Source organism: Botrytis fragariae (assembly GCF_013461495.1).
Source record: "Botrytis fragariae strain BVB16 chromosome Unknown tig00000050, whole genome shotgun sequence".
Taxonomy (NCBI): Eukaryota; Fungi; Ascomycota; class Leotiomycetes; order Helotiales; family Sclerotiniaceae; genus Botrytis; species Botrytis fragariae.
In genome coordinates this window covers 1,737,675-1,756,650 of record NW_023500992.1, presented here as the reverse complement: position 1 = coordinate 1,756,650, position 18,976 = coordinate 1,737,675, and the positions used below count along the sequence as shown (strand labels likewise).

General features: G+C 43.8%; 6 protein-coding genes across 6 annotated transcripts; 3 read left to right on the top strand and 3 right to left on the bottom strand.

Moving 5' to 3' along the window:
* Positions 1–1,538: 1,538 nt before the first annotated feature.
* On the bottom strand, positions 1,539–3,249 carry Bfra_004542 (putative mfs multidrug transporter protein; the record flags this gene model as incomplete). Its single annotated transcript, XM_037334943.1, has 2 exons — positions 1,539–3,011; positions 3,073–3,249. The coding sequence occupies 2 exons, from the start codon at positions 3,247–3,249 to the stop codon at positions 1,539–1,541; spliced, it is 1,650 nt and encodes a 549-aa protein (XP_037193477.1).
* Positions 3,250–4,884: 1,635 nt separating this feature from the next.
* Positions 4,885–6,204, top strand: Bfra_004541 (uncharacterized protein; the record flags this gene model as incomplete). Its single annotated transcript, XM_037334942.1, has 2 exons — positions 4,885–5,727; positions 5,787–6,204. The coding sequence occupies 2 exons, from the start codon at positions 4,885–4,887 to the stop codon at positions 5,976–5,978; spliced, it is 1,035 nt and encodes a 344-aa protein (XP_037193476.1). The 3' UTR covers positions 5,979–6,204.
* A 470-nt stretch (positions 6,205–6,674) lies between these two features.
* Bfra_004540 (uncharacterized protein) lies at positions 6,675–7,203 on the top strand (the record flags this gene model as incomplete). Its single annotated transcript, XM_037334941.1, has 2 exons — positions 6,675–6,818; positions 7,018–7,203. 2 exons carry the CDS (start codon positions 6,675–6,677, stop codon positions 7,201–7,203), a joined length of 330 nt encoding a protein of 109 aa, XP_037193475.1.
* A 306-nt stretch (positions 7,204–7,509) lies between these two features.
* Positions 7,510–9,323, bottom strand: Bfra_004538 (putative small nucleolar ribonucleoprotein complex protein; the record flags this gene model as incomplete). The annotated part of the gene is made up of 2 exons (XM_037334940.1): positions 7,510–8,982; positions 9,033–9,323. 2 exons carry the CDS (start codon positions 9,321–9,323, stop codon positions 7,510–7,512), a joined length of 1,764 nt encoding a protein of 587 aa, XP_037193474.1.
* A 1,660-nt stretch (positions 9,324–10,983) lies between these two features.
* On the top strand, positions 10,984–12,102 carry Bfra_004537 (uncharacterized protein; the record flags this gene model as incomplete). The annotated part of the gene is made up of 1 exon (XM_037334939.1): positions 10,984–12,102. The coding sequence occupies one exon, from the start codon at positions 10,984–10,986 to the stop codon at positions 12,100–12,102; it is 1,119 nt and encodes a 372-aa protein (XP_037193473.1).
* A 494-nt stretch (positions 12,103–12,596) lies between these two features.
* On the bottom strand, positions 12,597–18,738 carry Bfra_004536 (putative calcium-transporting p-type atpase protein; the record flags this gene model as incomplete). Its single annotated transcript, XM_037334938.1, has 7 exons — positions 12,597–13,829; positions 13,884–15,158; positions 15,389–15,924; positions 15,974–17,311; positions 17,362–18,154; positions 18,265–18,549; positions 18,616–18,738. The coding sequence occupies 7 exons, from the start codon at positions 18,736–18,738 to the stop codon at positions 12,597–12,599; spliced, it is 5,583 nt and encodes a 1,860-aa protein (XP_037193472.1).
* Positions 18,739–18,976: the final 238 nt, after the last annotated feature.

Here is an 18,976-nt window from a genome sequence, read left to right as displayed (position 1 = left end):
GATCAAGTTATCTCTTGTCGTACCATATATGTACTCTATGATGGAGGACGAGAACGGGCGGACAGGCCATTAATCCTAATCGAGGATGTTTCCGTGCTTTGGCCAAATCGTTGTATGTTGTAAAGAGTGCTTATATGACGGGCTAAGAGTATCTAAAATAGCGCGAATTATTAAAGTAGTGGGTTCAGTATCAGTAGGAAGTTACGTGATTTGATGTATATCTAATCTGAACAAAATGGGATACTAGCCCATTCACTGCTCAAAAGTGTTGCTTGATTCGCCCGTTCCTCTTTAGATGATTGAACTCATTGAATTATCATTGCATTTATAGGACTAGCACATCAACGATGTAGTTCTACGACTATTGTACCTCGCTAATGATATTAACGAAAAAGATTAAGAGTAAAGTGTACCTGACCAAGCAACTAAAGCTGGCGCAGTGTAAACCAAATTGCAGCCTCGAACCACGTATCTCTTTTGAGCCAGTCAAAGATGGAAGAGCTTTTTCTTAATGCCAACATCTTGAAAGTTCTTTCCAATAAAGTGTTCCCTCGGCCAATTTTACCAACAACAAATTCTCTATGTCATCAAACGCTTTCCCTACCTTTCATATTTCCAGGTGCTTCTACCACACCCAAGCGCTTCTTCAACAGTCATTTTCTCACAGATATCTTCCCAAATTCCGCATTTGAAGCCGCCAGCTTAGGTACACTCTTATTCCCCATCTAGGCCATATTCTATCGTTGGATGAGTAAGTATGTGGATTGTCAAAGGAAACATTGCGCAAGCTCTAGTTCTTACAGTTCTTCGCCACCGATGAGTAGCATCAAGAACGGGAATGGGAACACGGATGTGAAGAAAAATTAGGAATGCCCTCTCGGGTCGTGCTACGACTTTTCCTGTTCTGGATCTCCTTCTGGGCACGGGTGCGTGGGAGATTTAGTTTGGAGATATGACCCCAGTTATGGATTGGTGGGTTGGACGCCGAGGTTGAGATCTTTGGATGCGAAGGAGGAATATGGAATAAGTTTCGGAGAACATCGACACAGACAAAGACCGAATCTGGTTTCTGAAATACTTGCCCTAATTGAAGGTACCGTGGTAGTGGGGACTCACGTTCGTCTAAAGCGTAACATTATTCATTGAAATTGAACTTCACATTTCTTTCTCTAGAGAACTTCTTCTAAACACGAGATGATATCATCCTGTACATCGTGATCTATAAACCGCCCCTTTTTTACCTTTATTGAGATCATACCAAGTCCCAGAATTAATATTCTCCGCTCGGAGGATTTGTAGCAAAAGAATACATGCCTTGAACACACTGCACAGTCAAAAATTCAGAAATATCACTCACGAAATGACAAAGTGAAAAACATAACTCATTGAATATCATCTATCTGTTCGTTGTCAAAACCATGTATAATACATACAAAAGTACAAATGCGATCCCTGCCCGACTCCCGACTCCCCACTCCTCAATCTATCTTTTCAGCCATATACCCTAATGCCATAACCGAACCAGAAACTCCCATTCCTCATAGATCAAGCGGATATCTCTTTCTAATCTGTCCTCCATACTTATAGATCAGGCCTGTTGCGGGAATCATCGCTACAGCTATGAACCCCAACATAGTGTTTCCCCATCCCAGTCCCAATTTTGCATAAATACTTGGCGCAGCCAATGGTAACAGAGCGCCAAAAAGACTTCTACTAGCCGTCATAGCGGCTGTCGCACTAGCTGCAAAAAGAGGGAAGCTATCAATAATATATGTCTGGATAGGAATGAAAACCCCCATCATGCCGAATCCGAAGGGAATCAGTCCAATAACTGGTATGATCCAATGGGCGTGTTTTTCGGCTGACCATCCATACCAGAAAAATGTGATGGGAATGAATAATGAAAAGAAAAGACAGGCCGGTAAACGCATTTCTGGCTCGAAAATACCGTTATTTGCCGCGGTCATACGTATTACTGTCTTGTCGGAGATTTTCGTTACGAGAGCTAGACCTGAGAAGAATCCAATGCCAATACCAATATAAGCAAGACCACAGAGTCCTACACTCCATCCGTATTGCTCTTGGAATACTGGAGTGATTGTAGTGAACAACAGGTACAGTAAGCTGTATGCAAAACAGATGTATATCGAAAGTATGAAAACGATTGGTGACATGAATAACATCTTGAGTGGTCGAAGAAGGCCATTGAGAAGAACTGTTCTGGTACTAGGATCACCTCCTAAATCATAGCAGGATAATAAATCTGGACGATTAAGCTCTAGCCGAAGCTTTTGTGTTTTTCTTCGGATCAAAACAGGAGGATAAGTTTCGCGATTGAATATTTCAATGCCAATTGTTGTTACTGTGCCAGCACAGAATATAGCCCAGAAAATCCAATGCCAGCCAACTCTTTCTGCTATGAAGCCTCCGCAGATAGGTCCTATTACTGGTCCAAACAAAGGGCCAATGGTGTACGCTGCTGAAGCCGCTCCACGTTGCTCGCGTCGAAAAAGATCGGCTATCACACCACCACCGAGTGCCAAACAACCGGAACCGCCAATGCCCGCAAAGAAACGAAATATTATAAGTGCGGTAAGGTTTGGAGCAAGAGCGCAACCTATTTGAAATAAACAAAAGACGATGTTGGATGCACATAGTACAGGTCGTCTTCCATAAATCTCTGATAATGGTGATAAGAAAAGAGGTCCGAAGACAATGCCTAGAAGAAAGACTGTAACAGTAAATGTACTTAGTGTTTCATTATGATTGTTAAATGTCTCTTCGATATAAGGTACACCAGGAGCAACCATAGAAGATGCTAGAGGACTGACGACAGTGATGCTTGAAATCAGTCCGAGAAGAAGCCATTTCCGGCTCGGAGGAAAGTTTTGAGGGTTATCTGGGTCGTCTTGGCCATCCCAACCAACAATGCCTGCATATAAATCGGTTTCTGGTGCCAGTGCATCACTGGGTTTATTATGTGCGGGAACATCGTTTAATTCATCATCCTTCTATATTCAGTTAGTCTTGGAGCAAACCAGGAGTCAGAATACATGCTTTTGGATAATTAACGAGAGCTATGTCTGAGAGATTTGATGGATCTTCAAACTTGTGGCTGCTAATATTACTCTTATGAGTGTTGCCAGTAAGGACTCTTTCTACAGAGTATGTATGTGATGTATTTGAACCATACAATGTTTCCTCAGATCGAGCCATTCGTGTGTGTCCTTGCTCTTGGGCTTCCGACATTTGTATCGATTGAACGTGACTTTTTTATGTATCTACAATCGAAATAATGCTGTGCTCAGTCGGCCGCAATATTTTTGATAATCTTAAAAGAATGCCTGTAAATGATGAGGCTTGGTGGTGCAAATCATAGGTAGGAGTGATTCGCGCAAATGTCCTTCTCACTTTCAGTATTTGATTAAACTGGGTTTTGGTACGTTCTGTTCTATTCTTGGTACCGCTCGAATGAAATGAATGATGAAAAGTCAGTGAATCTCGAACAAGAATGATTGTTTTGGAAGTAAATTAAGAATTCGTCAAGAAAGAGATTATCTGAAAATCGTTGCAAATTACTGAACATGCAAAGAAAAGGGTCCATGAACATCTCATCGGGCAGCTATTTACACAACGTCTCAGACAAATGTTGTCCTTGACATCATTGTCCAACCTTCGGATCCGAATGTGCCCGGACAGAAGATTCTGGCTTACGTTTCTCAGCTGTCGGGAACCTACTGTAATCATTGTATGATGAATCAATCAATATAAGCCGGATCCGACTAATTGATTTGGTTTGAAATATAATATCACGATACTCCCACAAAGACGATTTGATTCACCATGGCACTCGCATAGTTCAACGGATCAATGTGAAGATAGAGTTGAGAGAGTGATGCTTTGCGAGAAGCATTGCTTTCTCTGGCAAAGCATGTCAGAACCTTGCAGGGTACATTGCTAACCAACAGCAGAACAGTATTGAAATCATGTTGTCCTTGCCACTGAAATATTGCAGCAGGCGGGAATCCAACACATTCGAACAAGGGGATGGGAACAGATATATTTCAAGTGGGCTTCACTGTTAATAAGGTTGTCGAGACGCCTTTCTTGACAGAGCCGAGTTCAGTGTATCCAACGTCGGAACCCTTTCTTGATGCTATCGGAGGCACATTGTATAGTTCAGCATCTCAGGAACACGCATATATTCCAGGTAGGCTTGATACGATTGTCGAGAAAGCCCTCTTGATGGTACGAGGGTCCATTGTATCCAACGTCGAAAGCCTTGTGTGTACCATGTTCACCTGGAAGACTGCCTCATCATGTGGCAAGAGCAGAAGAATGACAGGTGAAAATGGAGAGTTACAAAAATCTGCCTACGGTCGCACCGGGGTCAGAGGAGAGATAGTGAAGGTATTGATTGAAGGAATGGGACGCATTGAGTATCGCAGTGTTGCAGTAGCGCAAGGCTGAGTAATGCGTGGGGACTAGTACCATTTCAGCGGACCCCAAAAGTGACCCCATATCCCATGCCAATACCCACTCCTCTCTCCCATGAACCCTGTGTATCAAACCAACCATACCATAGCCTCCGATTGATTGATTGATTGATTGATTGATCACTGCAAAGCCACTTCACTTCATTCATATGGTGCATCATTCACCACATATAAATCATCATCAATTGTGCTATCCAAATATAATATGTGAACAAGGTATATCAAGGTTTCGGTATTCAACATTGCTACAGTACAGTGCACTACCAGATACTTATATTAACTTGCTTACCTGCACCCCTCCCACCCCACCACAGTGCCATCACCCACTATCCATCATTCGTGATTACAACCTTTACATTCCTCCAAATCTTGCTAGGACTCTGTCACTATGGCCAAAAAATCGAAGAACTCCATTCCAAACCCACCTCGAAGTATTTCTGACGACTCCAGCAACGACGATGGAGCTCCCGTTTATACACCACCCGAAACTGAGTCTAATGATAGTCCCTCGACCTCAGCTCATGTTCCGGATCCAAACCATCTCCACGATGTAATTATAGAACTTCAAAATGTCAATCTTGCGCAAGAAGAAGCTTATCAGCTGGGGCAAGAGGTAGACAAGAAGGATATCTCTACAAATAAAAAGAACAAGAAGAGTGGAAGTGGAAATCGTTCTTCGGGCAAGAAACCAGTTGCCGCAGATACCGCTGTCAGCAATGTCACCGATTCCCTCCAGAAACTTGCAGTTTCTGACAAAGATACAAACAATTTGGAGTCAGAGAAGATCGATACGAAAGCTGCAAAGAGCAGAAAGAGGAAGGAGAGGAAGAAGAGACGCAAGGCTCGACTAGCTGAGGAGGAAGAGCAAACCCAGGGTGGAATATCCAACTACAAATGGTTCAAAAGCGCAGGATGGAAGGACATGAAAGATTTCATGACCGGTCATGGTTTTAAATGGGGGGATGTTGACGATTATGCTGCGGCAAGTGAGTTGATTAAGAGACTCAAAGAGGATCAAGCTTCTGAGGAATATGCCGAACCAGAGCCACCAAAGAAAGAAGTAATCAAGGATGCTTCTGTCAAGGTAAAGACTGCCAAGACCAAGAAGAAGACGGTAGTCGGCTTGTGGGCAGATTACTTTGGAAATGAAACTGAGCTTGCAAACTGGCAAAGACTTTGCATCGATGTTGGCTTGGAAGAGATACCTACTAGCATTACCAAGTGTCGCAAGGTAATTGATACATGTTCTCCCAGCGGTCTCGTTATGATGCTAATATATATATTCTATAGGCCTTAGGAAAAGTCTGGGTAAACATCTACGATTTCCTCGACGCCAAAGCGGAAGGTACAACAGTGAAGAGATACCAGAGCGAACGTGAACTTGCTAAATATACACTGAAATCTGGCAAGGTTTACCCAAAGAGTAAGGCTAAGGAAGGTGGTCCTGTTAGAGCTCTATTGGCACATATTTTCGGACGCTAGGAACAGATTTAATGAGGTTCTCGAGGCGTCATTTTCTGACACGTTACGCAAGGATGATTTCATGAGCAAACGGATGACATATTTGGGAATTTGACTTTATGGTTGGGATATCAGGGTTTGGGATAGTATGGATGGCTGGGATAGTTATAGTGAGCGTATTGGCATGGGATTTGTATCGCGTTCATCAGATTGCGTTTGGGCGGGATGGTAATAGCCTGGAGTGTGGATAGCTGCATATACAACGCATATACAAGCATTTTTGCATGTTCTTCTGATGTTCTCGTTTGCTTGTACCTCTGCTACTTTGATATTACTTTTCTTTTTCCTTCCTCCCCTTGTTCTGGTGCTCTTTATCGTTTCCTTTTCTCCGTGAAGCTCTCTACCTGCACCCTTCCCCTCCTTTCTCATTCTGCATTGTCACATCATTAAAGACTCTCACTCCCGGCATCAAGTTGTTTGCACTCTTTTGAAAGATACAACCATGCACAGAAATACAACCAAAGATTCTCGAGCATCTCATTCATCCCATTTATTCCATGCTGCGAGCTTTCCACCATAACATAAATATCCAACAATCAACATCTACCTTAACTTTTCAACTCTCGTCCCATCCCACAAAAACCATCCTCTCTCTCCTATCCACCGCGTGTGCTCGCATCATACCAGCTCCCTCAGAACTTCCCCGCGAACCCCAAAATGCCACCTCGTCACCCCAATATTGCAGGGGACTTTGATAGATATTTCGGAAACGTGAGCGATCTACGAAATTGGCAGCAATTGTGCGCGGATGTGAAGATTCCTGGAGCGCGGCATTTGGAGAGTATTAACGCTTGTAGAAAGGTGGGTTTGAGTGCTGCTTTCGTTGTTTGGGAAGAGGAGAAATCGGGGTTTTATATTCTGGAGACTGGAGACTGGAGTCTCTTGATTTTTGATGATGATGATCACTCACTGGATTGCTTTACTTCGATCCTCACTCATCCTCGTCATCTATCTTGCATCTCACATTTCCCATTACTAACACACCTATCTCTTCTTCTAGGCACTCTCCAATGTCCACGTTAATATCTGTCAACTATTGGAACACTATGAGACTGGCGTCCCAGTGCAAATTTTCCCAAATAAAAAGAAGCTTCTTGCGTATACGATCAGGGAAAAAAAGTTTTATCCACTGAGTGACGCGAAGAAAGGGGGACCGGTTAGGGGATTGCTTTTTAAGAGGGGGTAGATGGGGGATGGAGGTATGGGATGAAGGAGGGAGTAGAGATTATGGGGGGGAGTAGGGATGAAATGCATTAGATGGATAAGAGATGAGAATTTGAAGATTCGTGGGATGTCTGAAAATCTTACTTTTTTCAATTCTAGATTCTTGAATAGGTAGGATGATATTACTGATCTCAACGTTGGAAATTGGATCAAGCTCGACTTACAGAGTTCTGCGATTTCTTCACTCTCAACCACAAACATCGTTATTCTCTTTTTTTCAACAAAAATGTCAAATCCGACACTATAATCATTCATTACATCTATACCACTAACTTCTGATTTCCCACAACTTAATCTTTCCAGCTTCATTACCAACCGCCAAAACATCACTTCCACTACCAAATGCCACGGATGAAATTCTTCCTAATGGCGTATTCGATGTTGGCCAATTCTTATATACTGTACAACTAGGTAGATGTACCAGTCTCAAAGCATCTTTCTTCCACCTACTACTAAAGACCAACAATTGTCCATCGGGACTAATTTGCAAATGACTTGTAGGTGTAGTTAATTGCAAAAGTCGTCTATTTGGCTCAGGTCTCTCGGGTATTTTTATATCGTTTCCTGAGATGAAATTCTTGCGATCGTAAATATTGACCACACCACTTTGAGATCCAATCACTACCCAACGATCTCCACCGAGTTGTTTGGGTCCATTTGGTCCACCGAGTGTAAGGACAGTAGCACCGATGGAACCATCATCGTTCCAACGAGCGACAAAAGATCCAGTTTCCATACTCCATTCTCCTACTTCTCCACCCTTTCCTACAACAGTTAATCCTTCTCCAGTTCTCCACCAGGCGAAATCTGCAACTCCATTTTTGCCTTCAATTCTTGCTGATGCTATCCATTGTGTTGTGGTTGCATCAAGAATATTTATAAGACCGCCTCCCTTTTTCGATGAACCAATCAGTCCCATATATCGGCCACAAGGACTGAGCTTGAATCTTTCCATAGTCTTTTGATCATCCTTATGTCCATAAATTCGCGTAACCTTGTTGATCTCTCCAGAAGGAAGATCCCAGATGTGGAAATAACGGCGTCGACCAGCGAAAATGATTTTGTCTCCGGAAGGATGAAGGAATGCGGATGTAGCAATGGGGGTTTTCCTAACGTGAACGCTAGTAAGTTGTGGATGTGGATGTGGATGGGCTGTGGGCGCATATTGGTGTAGATATAGAGTTGATGCTGGACCTGAAGAAAGTATGACTGGGTATTCTGGATGGAAGGAAAGAGAAGTGACGGCTGATGGTTGAGTTTTGGGTATATCCCTCGTTCTTTGGATATCGAGAACTTCAGGTCTGAGTTTTGGTCTTTTTGAGGTAGCGGGTGCTTCTTTTGTGAGAGCTCCGGCATCTTGAAGAAGTCTTGCGAGAGGTAATGTAGAAAGGTCGGAATCATCAACGTCCATATCGTTCGAAGACAATGAAGAGTCGGAGGCTGCAGATGACCTGCGACGTCGCTTTGTCGGCCTAGAAGATTGCGCCCACTCTGGAACAGGATTGAGACGCTCAAATTGCATTCGTAGTCGCCGTGTGTACTCTCTTCCACTAACTATATCTTCTCCTTCATTGACTCGAAGTTTTCTTAAACGAGAATTTCCAGCTAGAGATACATTCAATCGATCATCATCGCTATCTTCCCAAGCCAGCGCATCTCCTCCCTCTTCGTCTTCAGGTTGTGGACGTGGTATTAATGCATCTTGAGGTACTGTGGATGGTCCGGAGTCGAGAAAAAATAGCTATAAAAAAGTTAGTGATTATCCTCTATATTCGAGCGGCGGAGTTGTACATCTGCATCGTCAACACCCTCAATTCCAATGTCCTCTTGTTCCTCGTCTTGACCCTTTTCTTCTTCTTCATCTTCCGATTCAAAATCCATATCTTGACCCAATTGAGCCGTGAATCCTGCACCGTCTCCCAAAACAAGTCTGTCTAACTCCTCTTCATCGGAATCCTTATCCATCATGTCCACACTCTCATTGTCACTGGCACTCTCCTCACTTTCTTGAAGAATTTTTGGCGCATCCTTTTTCGATTTTGCGCTACCATTGGCAGACTTTTTTGACCGTAAGGGAGGCATTGTGGGTGATTGTATAGATTGTTCAAGTATATTTCGTTTTCTCATCAACTTTTTTTTGTCTGATAGAGAATAAATTTGCAGGGATATTGTGCAGGGATCAAAAACAGTATGAGAAAAGTGTTAGCTTCTAGCATTTTATGGGGTGTGCAAATAGTAACGCGCGGTATGTAGCATAAAGCGTGCAAGGTGTGTTTTTGGTAAGAAAAGCGAACATTTTATCACATTGCACTCTCCATATGATGAACTACAAGTATATCACCTGGACATGTACTCTTTTCGATATTGATATCAAATCGAACAATCAAGATTTCCAACTGAAATGTCGCAAAACACTACTCGGAAATTGTTCCATCGATTATTTGTTTGATAGAACATTAGTTCTACTTTTTACCAGGTATATTTGCACTCTGCAGATGCCATGCTTCATTTCCTACTACCAGTAGCAGCTAGGTAAAATGTCTGTTGCCTCAATGAAAATCTGCATTCCCCTATCTAAGCCTTCTTGCTCGATATTGATTTTATTCTCTTCTGTTTTTATAACAATTTAATACATCTAGTACAAGGGTTTTGAATCGCAGGCACTGTTATGTGCCGAACAAATCATCCTTTAATTCGTCTCTAAGTGGGGGTGATACGATTATAGGCTCTACTCTATCACCATGAGCACCACACGAGACATGGCGAGTGCCTGTATCGTTGGTAATTTGCGCAGGATTATATGTGTTTTCGTAAGACATCAATGAATACAGAGATGGCGAATGTGAGAACGGAAATATAGTGATATTTCTGCTCGACGTCAACCGTACAGTCACCTGTTCTAATTCCAGTCCCATGAGCGCATCCTAGATGAGAATCGAGATACAGATGAAAAGGATGGTCTAGGATGGCGTAGTATAACCCTATGGAAGTAAGACGGGCTTGAAAATAATGCGGTGCTGGAGCGCAGACTCTGGGCAGAGGACACTCTAGGATTGAGAGCTCTTCACTCCTAGGAGTAGTGCACTTCATCCAATATTGTGAAGAGCTTCTGTAGCCAAATTCGAAAACTATCTTTGCTTTGGAAGGAAAGAGTTGTCATAGCTATGTAAGTGGTGTTTGAGCTTGATCTAATGGTCTTTTCTTAAATGAACTTCTATTACTTGATCAATTGCCTGACCTATTCAAGGACATGACAAGAGCTACTTCGGCAATTTCCAGTTTCCTCAAAATCGGTGTATCTTTGTTATCAAAATTTATCTCAATTAGCTTCTTCGATACTAGCACCAGCCTCGAAATGTTCAACTGACAAAAATACGGACGAATAAAGCTCTCCTGAAATCCAACACGATAAATTCGCTTCGATGTAGCACTGTTCGAAGAAGTCTTTGTTCGCCCTCCGGATCCGTCATTTAGAATCATCTTAATTATAACATGAAAGGAGAAAGTTCGTTTCGCTTGTTTACCAACAGCTGTCCTTTATCCCCTTTGATCGCCAAAATATTTTAATCCATTGTACAGCAAGCTCCAAAACCCATCTCGAGTTCCCATCTCTAATTTTTTCCTGTTGGAACCTTGACATCCAGGCAACTTCACAGAGATTCTCATTCTAATCTCATGAAACTCTAACCATACCCCTATTCAAAGCCAGCATATACTTACATACTTCGATCCTCTAGCAGTCATGGCCGGCATTTTGACTAGCGAAGAAAGAGCCGAACGTGCCGCAGCTCGACAATATCTCGAGCGACCATGGCGCAACCTCGACTTCTGCGTCTACCGCTTCGTTCCCCCAACCGATAAACGTGGACTTCCCTACCCAGAAATAAAAAAAGATGGTCTACCCCAAGGACTCTCTGCTGATAAAGTTTGGGTGGGAGACTTCGCTCCTCGCTGGGGAGAATTTCTCCTCGATCTAGGCGAACCCGTTTATGATATGCAAAATCATCAACCCCTAGTAACACGACTCGAAGGATATGGACTCGATCAAGGCCGTGTCAAAAATAGAAATCTACAACAATTACCCTTTCCATGGGGAATCGATGGCTCACTGCCCGTGCAAATATGGGCCAATGAACAATTCCGCGATAATCATCGCCTACCATTCAATCCCAGAGGAATGAGTCGTCTAGACCTCCAATGGGAAGCCCGACGACGCGGTCTTCCCACCAAAGGAAAACGCTCCGAAATAATCCAACGAATCAACCGTCTCGAATTAAAAAGAGGAATCCAAGCCCCTGATTTCTATCAACGCGAAGCGCAGCTGCGTCTGGATTCCGTCCAGCTCCCTCTCTTCCGCGTTCTCGAACCCCAGGAACCAGTAAAATCTACACCTCAAACACCATTAAAACAACCCCCTTTCGACACGGGCGAAATCGTCCTCGTCTACGGCCACTTCACCGGCGACCAGACCGTATGTCTCGTGCGCGACTACGAAGGTAATCGCGGACGCATTAGTATCGATTTTCTCGAAGAAATCGAAATGCCGTTTGGACTCAAGCTGAACCGACGCGAATTGGTCGAGGTGCTCGATAGATTGGGCTGGGCGGATGAAGTGGACAAGACGCCGGAACCAGAGGAGGGCACCGATGAGTGGAAAGCATTGGTGGCGAAGAGACGTGCGGAAATGGCAAAGGCGGGGGCGACAGAAATGTGGCAGGATTATGATACGAGGTGGAATGAGGGGCAGAAGAGGAAGAAGAGGGCTGAGGATGCCAAGAAGGCGGAGAGGAGAGCGAAAAAGGCGAGATTGGCAGAGGCGGCGAAGGCGGCGGGGGCAGCAGGGACGACGGGGTCTAAGTGATGTGTTTGACTTTCTGAGTGTTTTGGGTTGGGTCTTTGGTTGGACAGTAGTTGGTGATGTGGTAAAATGGATTCGCTTGTTTGTGTCCTGTTTCTTGTATGTATTTAAAATGTGCGATGATATATTACATTGCATTTGGAAGTAGGCTGAATCATGTATTAGTTTATTAATTATCATTAATTTGTGTCAATATGAGCTATTGAAGGTAATAAGATGTTCTTCATGGCTCGAACGCTCGCTGATATGCAAATCACAAAATGAATAAGAAGCCAAAAATTCGAATCGCTATTTATTTTGGTATCAATGCTATGTTTAGTTCTTTTTATCCCATATCACTCTCCCAGTAAATATCTCGCTTCCTTCTGGACGCGTCCAAAATTTCCCTTTATCTTAATACTTCTTATGATGGACGGGGTTTTCAACGCCTAGACTCCCATATGCGAGGGCAATCATATATTCTTTTCCACACAATCACAGGACATCTCCTTACAATATCACTCCCTAACCATACCTCTAGCCCTTGTTCTCTCATCTACCGTCAATACCCAAACCATCTCCACTTCCTCTTCACCCAATCCATCACCTTCAACATTAACCGCCTCCCATTCTTCCTCATCCATATTGACAACCATAGCAACCTGCAGTACCCTCGCAAAAACATCTCTCAAGCCATACTTTCCTCCTCTGGCAATTACTCCTACAATCCCTCCATAATCTCTTTCCATCCTAGTTGCTCCTAATGCATTCATTTTCCCGCTATAATTCCAAACCCTTCTTTCTAGAACTCTTGCTAGATATTGAGCGGTTTGCTCTAGGAGGGTATTGAATGGTGTCGTAGACATGATTCTATGAATAGGTTTCATGAGAGCATCCCAGTGATGTTCGAAACGACGAGATACCATGTCCTGTAGTATTTCTTGAGGATCATCATCAGTATCATTTTGGCGGGCTATTTCAGCGAGATCTTCTGATGTAAGGGAGTAATCTACATCGCGGAATGTTTCGCTTAAGACTGGACGGAGACGTGGTTTGATGACGTTATTGAACATTACTTGCAGACCTTCGCTGATCAACTCGTTGGTCTTTGACGAGAATGTCGTATTGAGACTTGTAAGAGAATTAGAAACGAAAGTGGCATCATGACCATAGGGGAACATGTCTTTCAAAGCTGGAGCAGGTGGTACACCTTTAGCGTGAGATGCGCTGTTTGTTTCGGAAGATTGGAGATGACTCGACACAATTCTGGAAATATAGTCATTTGATACAACAAGACTGTTGATCAGGACGATAAAGGCGATAATTCTATCTTCCGGTGGAAATCCGCCTTGGACGAGTGGTTTTGGGTAAGATTCGTCTCGCATTTTGCGTTGAACCATTCCTACAAAATCGGTTCCCAAAACTCTGCTTATTGCTGGAATAACGGATTCGATTACACCACGTTGTGATGTTGAGATGGATCGTTTAAGTACTGCATTGACGATATACATAACATCATCAACAGCAGAGATTATATATGGAGCAGTTCCATCTATAGGTTTTGATAGATTGAGAGACAATCCTGTAGGAGATTCATCCAATTGAAATGCTTTCTCAACAGATCGTCGGAAGAAAAATGTAGTCATAACATTAAATGGATCCTTCAGACGATTTGAGATTTTTCGACTAAGAGCTGATTTGTCTAATAACTCCGGCATGACTAGAGGATCATCTGCGCTAGCTTCTGGATCCTGTGATGGATTAGAAATGGCTTGCAGAAGGACTGATATTGATGTTGCACTTACCCTGCATTTGCCGCTCAAGAATCGAGTATACAATGACCAACGACCTAACATCACAGCCATCTCATTCAAAAGACCATCTACTTCTTTCATATCCACACCCTCATCTTCACTTGCTCTCCCATTAGCAGCCGCTCCAACTGCAGGTGAGCCCGTCCTCGAGATTCCAGTTGGTCTTTGATTCGGTAGAAAGCTTTGCACCAAGAAAGAAAACGGATAACTTCTCACGTCTGTCAATCTCCTATCGACATTTTTCTCGTCTCCCCATGTGTCCAAAACAATCCCGCCCTGCACGTCGGCCTCAGCCTGTAATCTCTCTATCACTCTAACCATCTTCCCGGCCCCATAGTGTCTTTCCACCAACCCTCCATGTCCCTCCACGATCTGCGCAATGTGTTCAAACAACCTCGTCAACGCCTGCGCGTAGAAAAATACCTCTTTACCTCTCTCCCCTTTCGTCCCCTCCTTTAAATTCTTCCTCGCCGTTCCTGCTACTCCTTGACAAACATATTTTCCATAAACATCCAGCCCAACCTCTTCCCTCCCAATCAATGGGAACAATTTAAAGAACCTCGTAACTCTCACTCCATCCCCTTCCTCAGCCGCCTTCTCAAACTCTCTCAAAAACAATCCGCACAAGCTTTTCTTCGCCTCCTCAATCGTCACACCTGGCGCATCCGGTACCTCAACACTCGGAACCGTCCTTGCCGCAAAATTGCCCTCAACAATATGTGCTGGGATCTTCGACGCTCTTGCAATATATCCCGCTGCAGCTTCCCAGTCTTGCGGAGCCCCCATACTACCCACTACGCCATTGACGCATGCTTTCAATTCCGCGACTTGTTCTACAACACCCAATGTTTCCTCGACTCGTTTCTTCTCCAAATCCAATTCCTTTACTTTTGAGCTCAACTTCTCAGCCGTGCCGGCGGCATTATCCAGCATTCCATTTGAAATCGCCCTGGTATTTATAACATTTGTGCCAAGATGCGCGCGTAAGAGATCGAGCCGGCCGAGATCGCGGGAGAGGGAGGCTTGAGAAGAGATGAGGGATTGGAGACTAGTAGTGATCGCTGCGTCGCGGGTATGGAGGTTTGAGAGGATGTTTTGGATAGAGGCTAGGGAGGAGGCATTGTGAATGGATGATTGAGCTGATTCTGGAGACGGTGTTGTGGGTAGAGGTGTGAGACTGCCATTTAGGAGGCCGGGTGGAGGCATTGGGTGGGTTGAGGCATGGGTAGCTCTTCTTTGGGGAAGCTGGGTTGAGGTCGGGTGCATCTTTAGGTGTCATCTTTTTGGGTGTGGGGTAAGCGAGAATTTATATTGACGATTTGATCAATAATTTGTCCCATCGCTTTAATCATATCCAAAGATAATTCTTGTGTGTAGTTGATCAAATCATTGTGAATTCTCCGTACTTTTATTTACTACAATGCATACGCTTGGGAATCTATGCAATACTAAATCTATGTATACAATAGGCATTAAAAGCCATATTTCATTTATACGACTTGACTATACCCACTACCAAGCCTTCTTCTACTCCTTGATTTCCACCATTTTCTTGCTTCATCCGCCCAGAATACAGAACTTGTTAAGATAACCAAGCCAACCAAATCTGTAAGTGCCAGAGCTTCTGTTTGAAATACTTCCTGAAGCCAGGGGAAGTATATGACTAGTATTTGTCCACCAAGACTCAACGATACTGCCCAATTGAATAGCTTGTTCGAAAACAGCCCGACCTCACCTCTGAGGACAGACTTTGATTCTGAACGACAGTTCAACGCATTAAACATATCGAAAAGAACGAAGCAGGTAAAGGTCATGGTTGTATCTCTCTTACTGACTTTACCATCTGAAAGCATTTCGTGAGTATAAACTGCCATGGTACCTAACATGATAATGGTAGCGGACGTAAGGACTCGAGTGATCAACGCTCTTGTAAGTACAGGAGCATTCCTCTTTCGGGGTGGTCGGTTCATAACATCTGGATCCACTGGCTCCACGCCTAATGATTGAGCTGGGGGTCCATCCATAATAATATCTAGAGAAGTTGTTAGTACAATATGCGATGCAATCCAAAATCAACTTACTAATCCAAAGGATCTGCATCGCATTTAAGGGATTCTTGAATCCCAAACACGTGCAGACTAAAACCAAGCTAAGTGCCGCAGCGCTTGTACTAAGTTGAAATGTAAGGAAATTTTGGATATTACTGAAAATGCCTTTGCCCTCTTCGATTGCTTTGAGAATAGTTGAAAAATCGTCATCAGTCAAGATCATATCTGCAGCTTCTTTGGCAACATCTGTTCCTTGTAAACCCATAGATATGCCAATGTCAGCTTTCTTGAGGGCAGGTGCATCATTGACACCATCACCAGTCATTGCGACAATATCACCACGAGCTTGTAGTGCTCTGATAATCTTCATCTTGTGATCTGGACTGGTTCTGGCGAATACGGAAGTATTGGCTATGGCGGCTTGTAACTCTGCGTCGGTCATCTCATCTATCTCATCACCTCGTAAGACTGGTCTAACTTCTACAGAGTTTACTGAATGAGCACGTGGTGCTGCAACAGGCATACCGAGCTTCTTTGCAATAGCGAGAGCAGTTGTTTCAGCATCTCCAGTGATCATGATCACTTTAACACCGCCCCGCATGAGTCGTCGAATCGATTTCGAAACACCTGTTCGTGGAGGATCACTCATACCAACCAACCCAGCAAACGTGAGACCGTTGTAGACGTCTTCGCTGTGAGACACATGGTGGTCTAGTTTCGAGATTGGTGTTGCACTTCGGCTTGTTGGAGCCAACGATTTAGCGTGCCTGGCAACTGGGCCACTAGCAAAACCAAGAACTCTAAGTCCTTCAGAGGCAAGTTTTTCGGCAGCTTGTAAAGCTTGTTGTCTCTTTGCCGCATCCAATTGAACTTCACGGCCGTCTTTTGTAAGATATGTATCACACCTTTCCAAAACTCGCTCGATAGCTCCTTTGATATAAGCATGTTCTTTTGGACTTGATGTACCTTCCGGACCCAAATCTCCAATGGTAACACCCATCCATTTTCTTTCAGAACTGAATGGGGTTTCCCCAATACGATGACCCAAACCTTCACGGACGTCATGCTCTCTGAATCGATCGAGCATATCAAGCATCGCAACGTCAGTCGGCTGACCGACCCACCTGCTTTTTAAGACTTGACCTGAAGCACGACCCTGAGTAGAGGATAAAATAGCGACTGACGACGCTGATGGGGCATGAAGATGAGTAAGACGTGCATTATTAGCTATATTTCCGATGCGAAGAATACGAAGAGCCACAGTATCAGCTTTAGATTCTACAGTCTCATCATCCGAATCAACGTCCAATGGAGCATCGGCATCAGAATACCACATTTTAACAGTAGTCATATGGTTCATGGTAAGGGTACCTAGAGAAGAATCAGTATTTCGAACAAGCTATGTGATGTGTTAAGCATACCTGTTTTATCACTACAAACAACATTGACCGATCCTAGAGTTTCCACACTTGGCATTTTTCGTACTATAGCATTGTGTCGTGCCATTCGATGTACGCCAAGAGCCAAGGTGACTGTAACAATAATTGGTAAACCTTCAGGGATAGCTGCAACAGCTAAGGATATCGAAATTGTGAATATATCCAACCATGCTTTTCCTTGTAACCATCCAACTAAAGAGATTACCGCAATAATAACGAAAGAAGCTTGACTTAAGTGGTTCCCTAAATCGTCCATTGAAAGCTGTAGGGGAGTTCTAGGACTTTCCGTTTCCGATACACTTGCAGCAATCGTTCCAAAATGAGTATTTCCACCTGTTGCATAGACGATTCCTTGACCATGCCCAGATCTTACAAGTGTTCCCATGAAAGCAATATTAGTCGTACTATTTAATCTGATATCTGCACCTACAGCTCCACTGGCAGGAGAGGCATAATCGGAGGATGTAGGTGGTTCTAGTGAGCTAGATCCGGGTCTAAAATCGATATGTCTAGCTTCCGCAGTGATCCGGACAGGCTCATTTTCTCCAGTTAAATTGGATTCATCAATTGTCAAATCTGAAGCTTTTGTGACACGAATATCGGCAGGTATACGATCCCCAGTAGTAAATAAAACGAGATCTCCAGGAACCAGTTTCGATGCCATCATTTTTTGTGATACAGATTCTGCCATACTAGAATCCGCGTCAGATCCAGAGTCTGCCATCAATGCTTCCGTCTCTGGGACATCTCGGGTACTAGGGGCCATGCAGGTGTTCTAGGCGTTGTAGTTCTCATTTCTCCTCGTATTATGTGCGCATGATTGGGGATCAGGTGGTTTAATGCCTCAATCGATTTTTCAGAACGATACTCTTGTACGAATCCTACCGTAACCACAATTGTAACTGCAACGGCAATACTGATCGCATCATCTTTGTTCCCAGCTATTACTGACATAACAGCTGAACCCAACAACAACAGAATCAAAGTTTCCTTAAATTGCTTCACAAATCGAAGCCATAATGGTTCGGGAGGTTCGTGGGGAAGTTCATTCGGTCCTTGATCGTGTAATCTAGCAAGAGCTTCTGCGGGTGTCAAACCTGACGTGAGTGAGGTCTGCAATCGTTCTGCGGTTTCTGCGGGTGTAAGACCGGAAAATTCATCTGCTATTGACTGTTGCGCATTAGTCGTATTAGTCGGGGTCCTTTCTGGTTGAGCTGAAATTGGGCGTTCACTAACTTTGGCCATCGCTGAGGACGATCGAGTATGTCTGCTCTTTGAATTGGCCCTATCCCTCGACCTTGGTCTCGAAGATGGCTCTGAAATTGGCTCTCTACCATTCGCCGATGGAAGGTTGACCATGGGCAATAAAGATCCCGAAGGACTACCAGATCTTGCAGGGCGCGGCCACGACATAGCTTCGATTCCAACTATTCAGAAAACCGTTTTAAAGTCTGCGAAAGTAACGAGCAGCAGTATATGCTGTCGTTATGCTTAATGCCTACCACTGAGGCATGCGAATTTGGCTGAAACGAAAGAGGAAATGTGGTGAGTTAAGAATTCAGTAAAGGCCACCCATTAAACAAAACAAAAGAGCTCC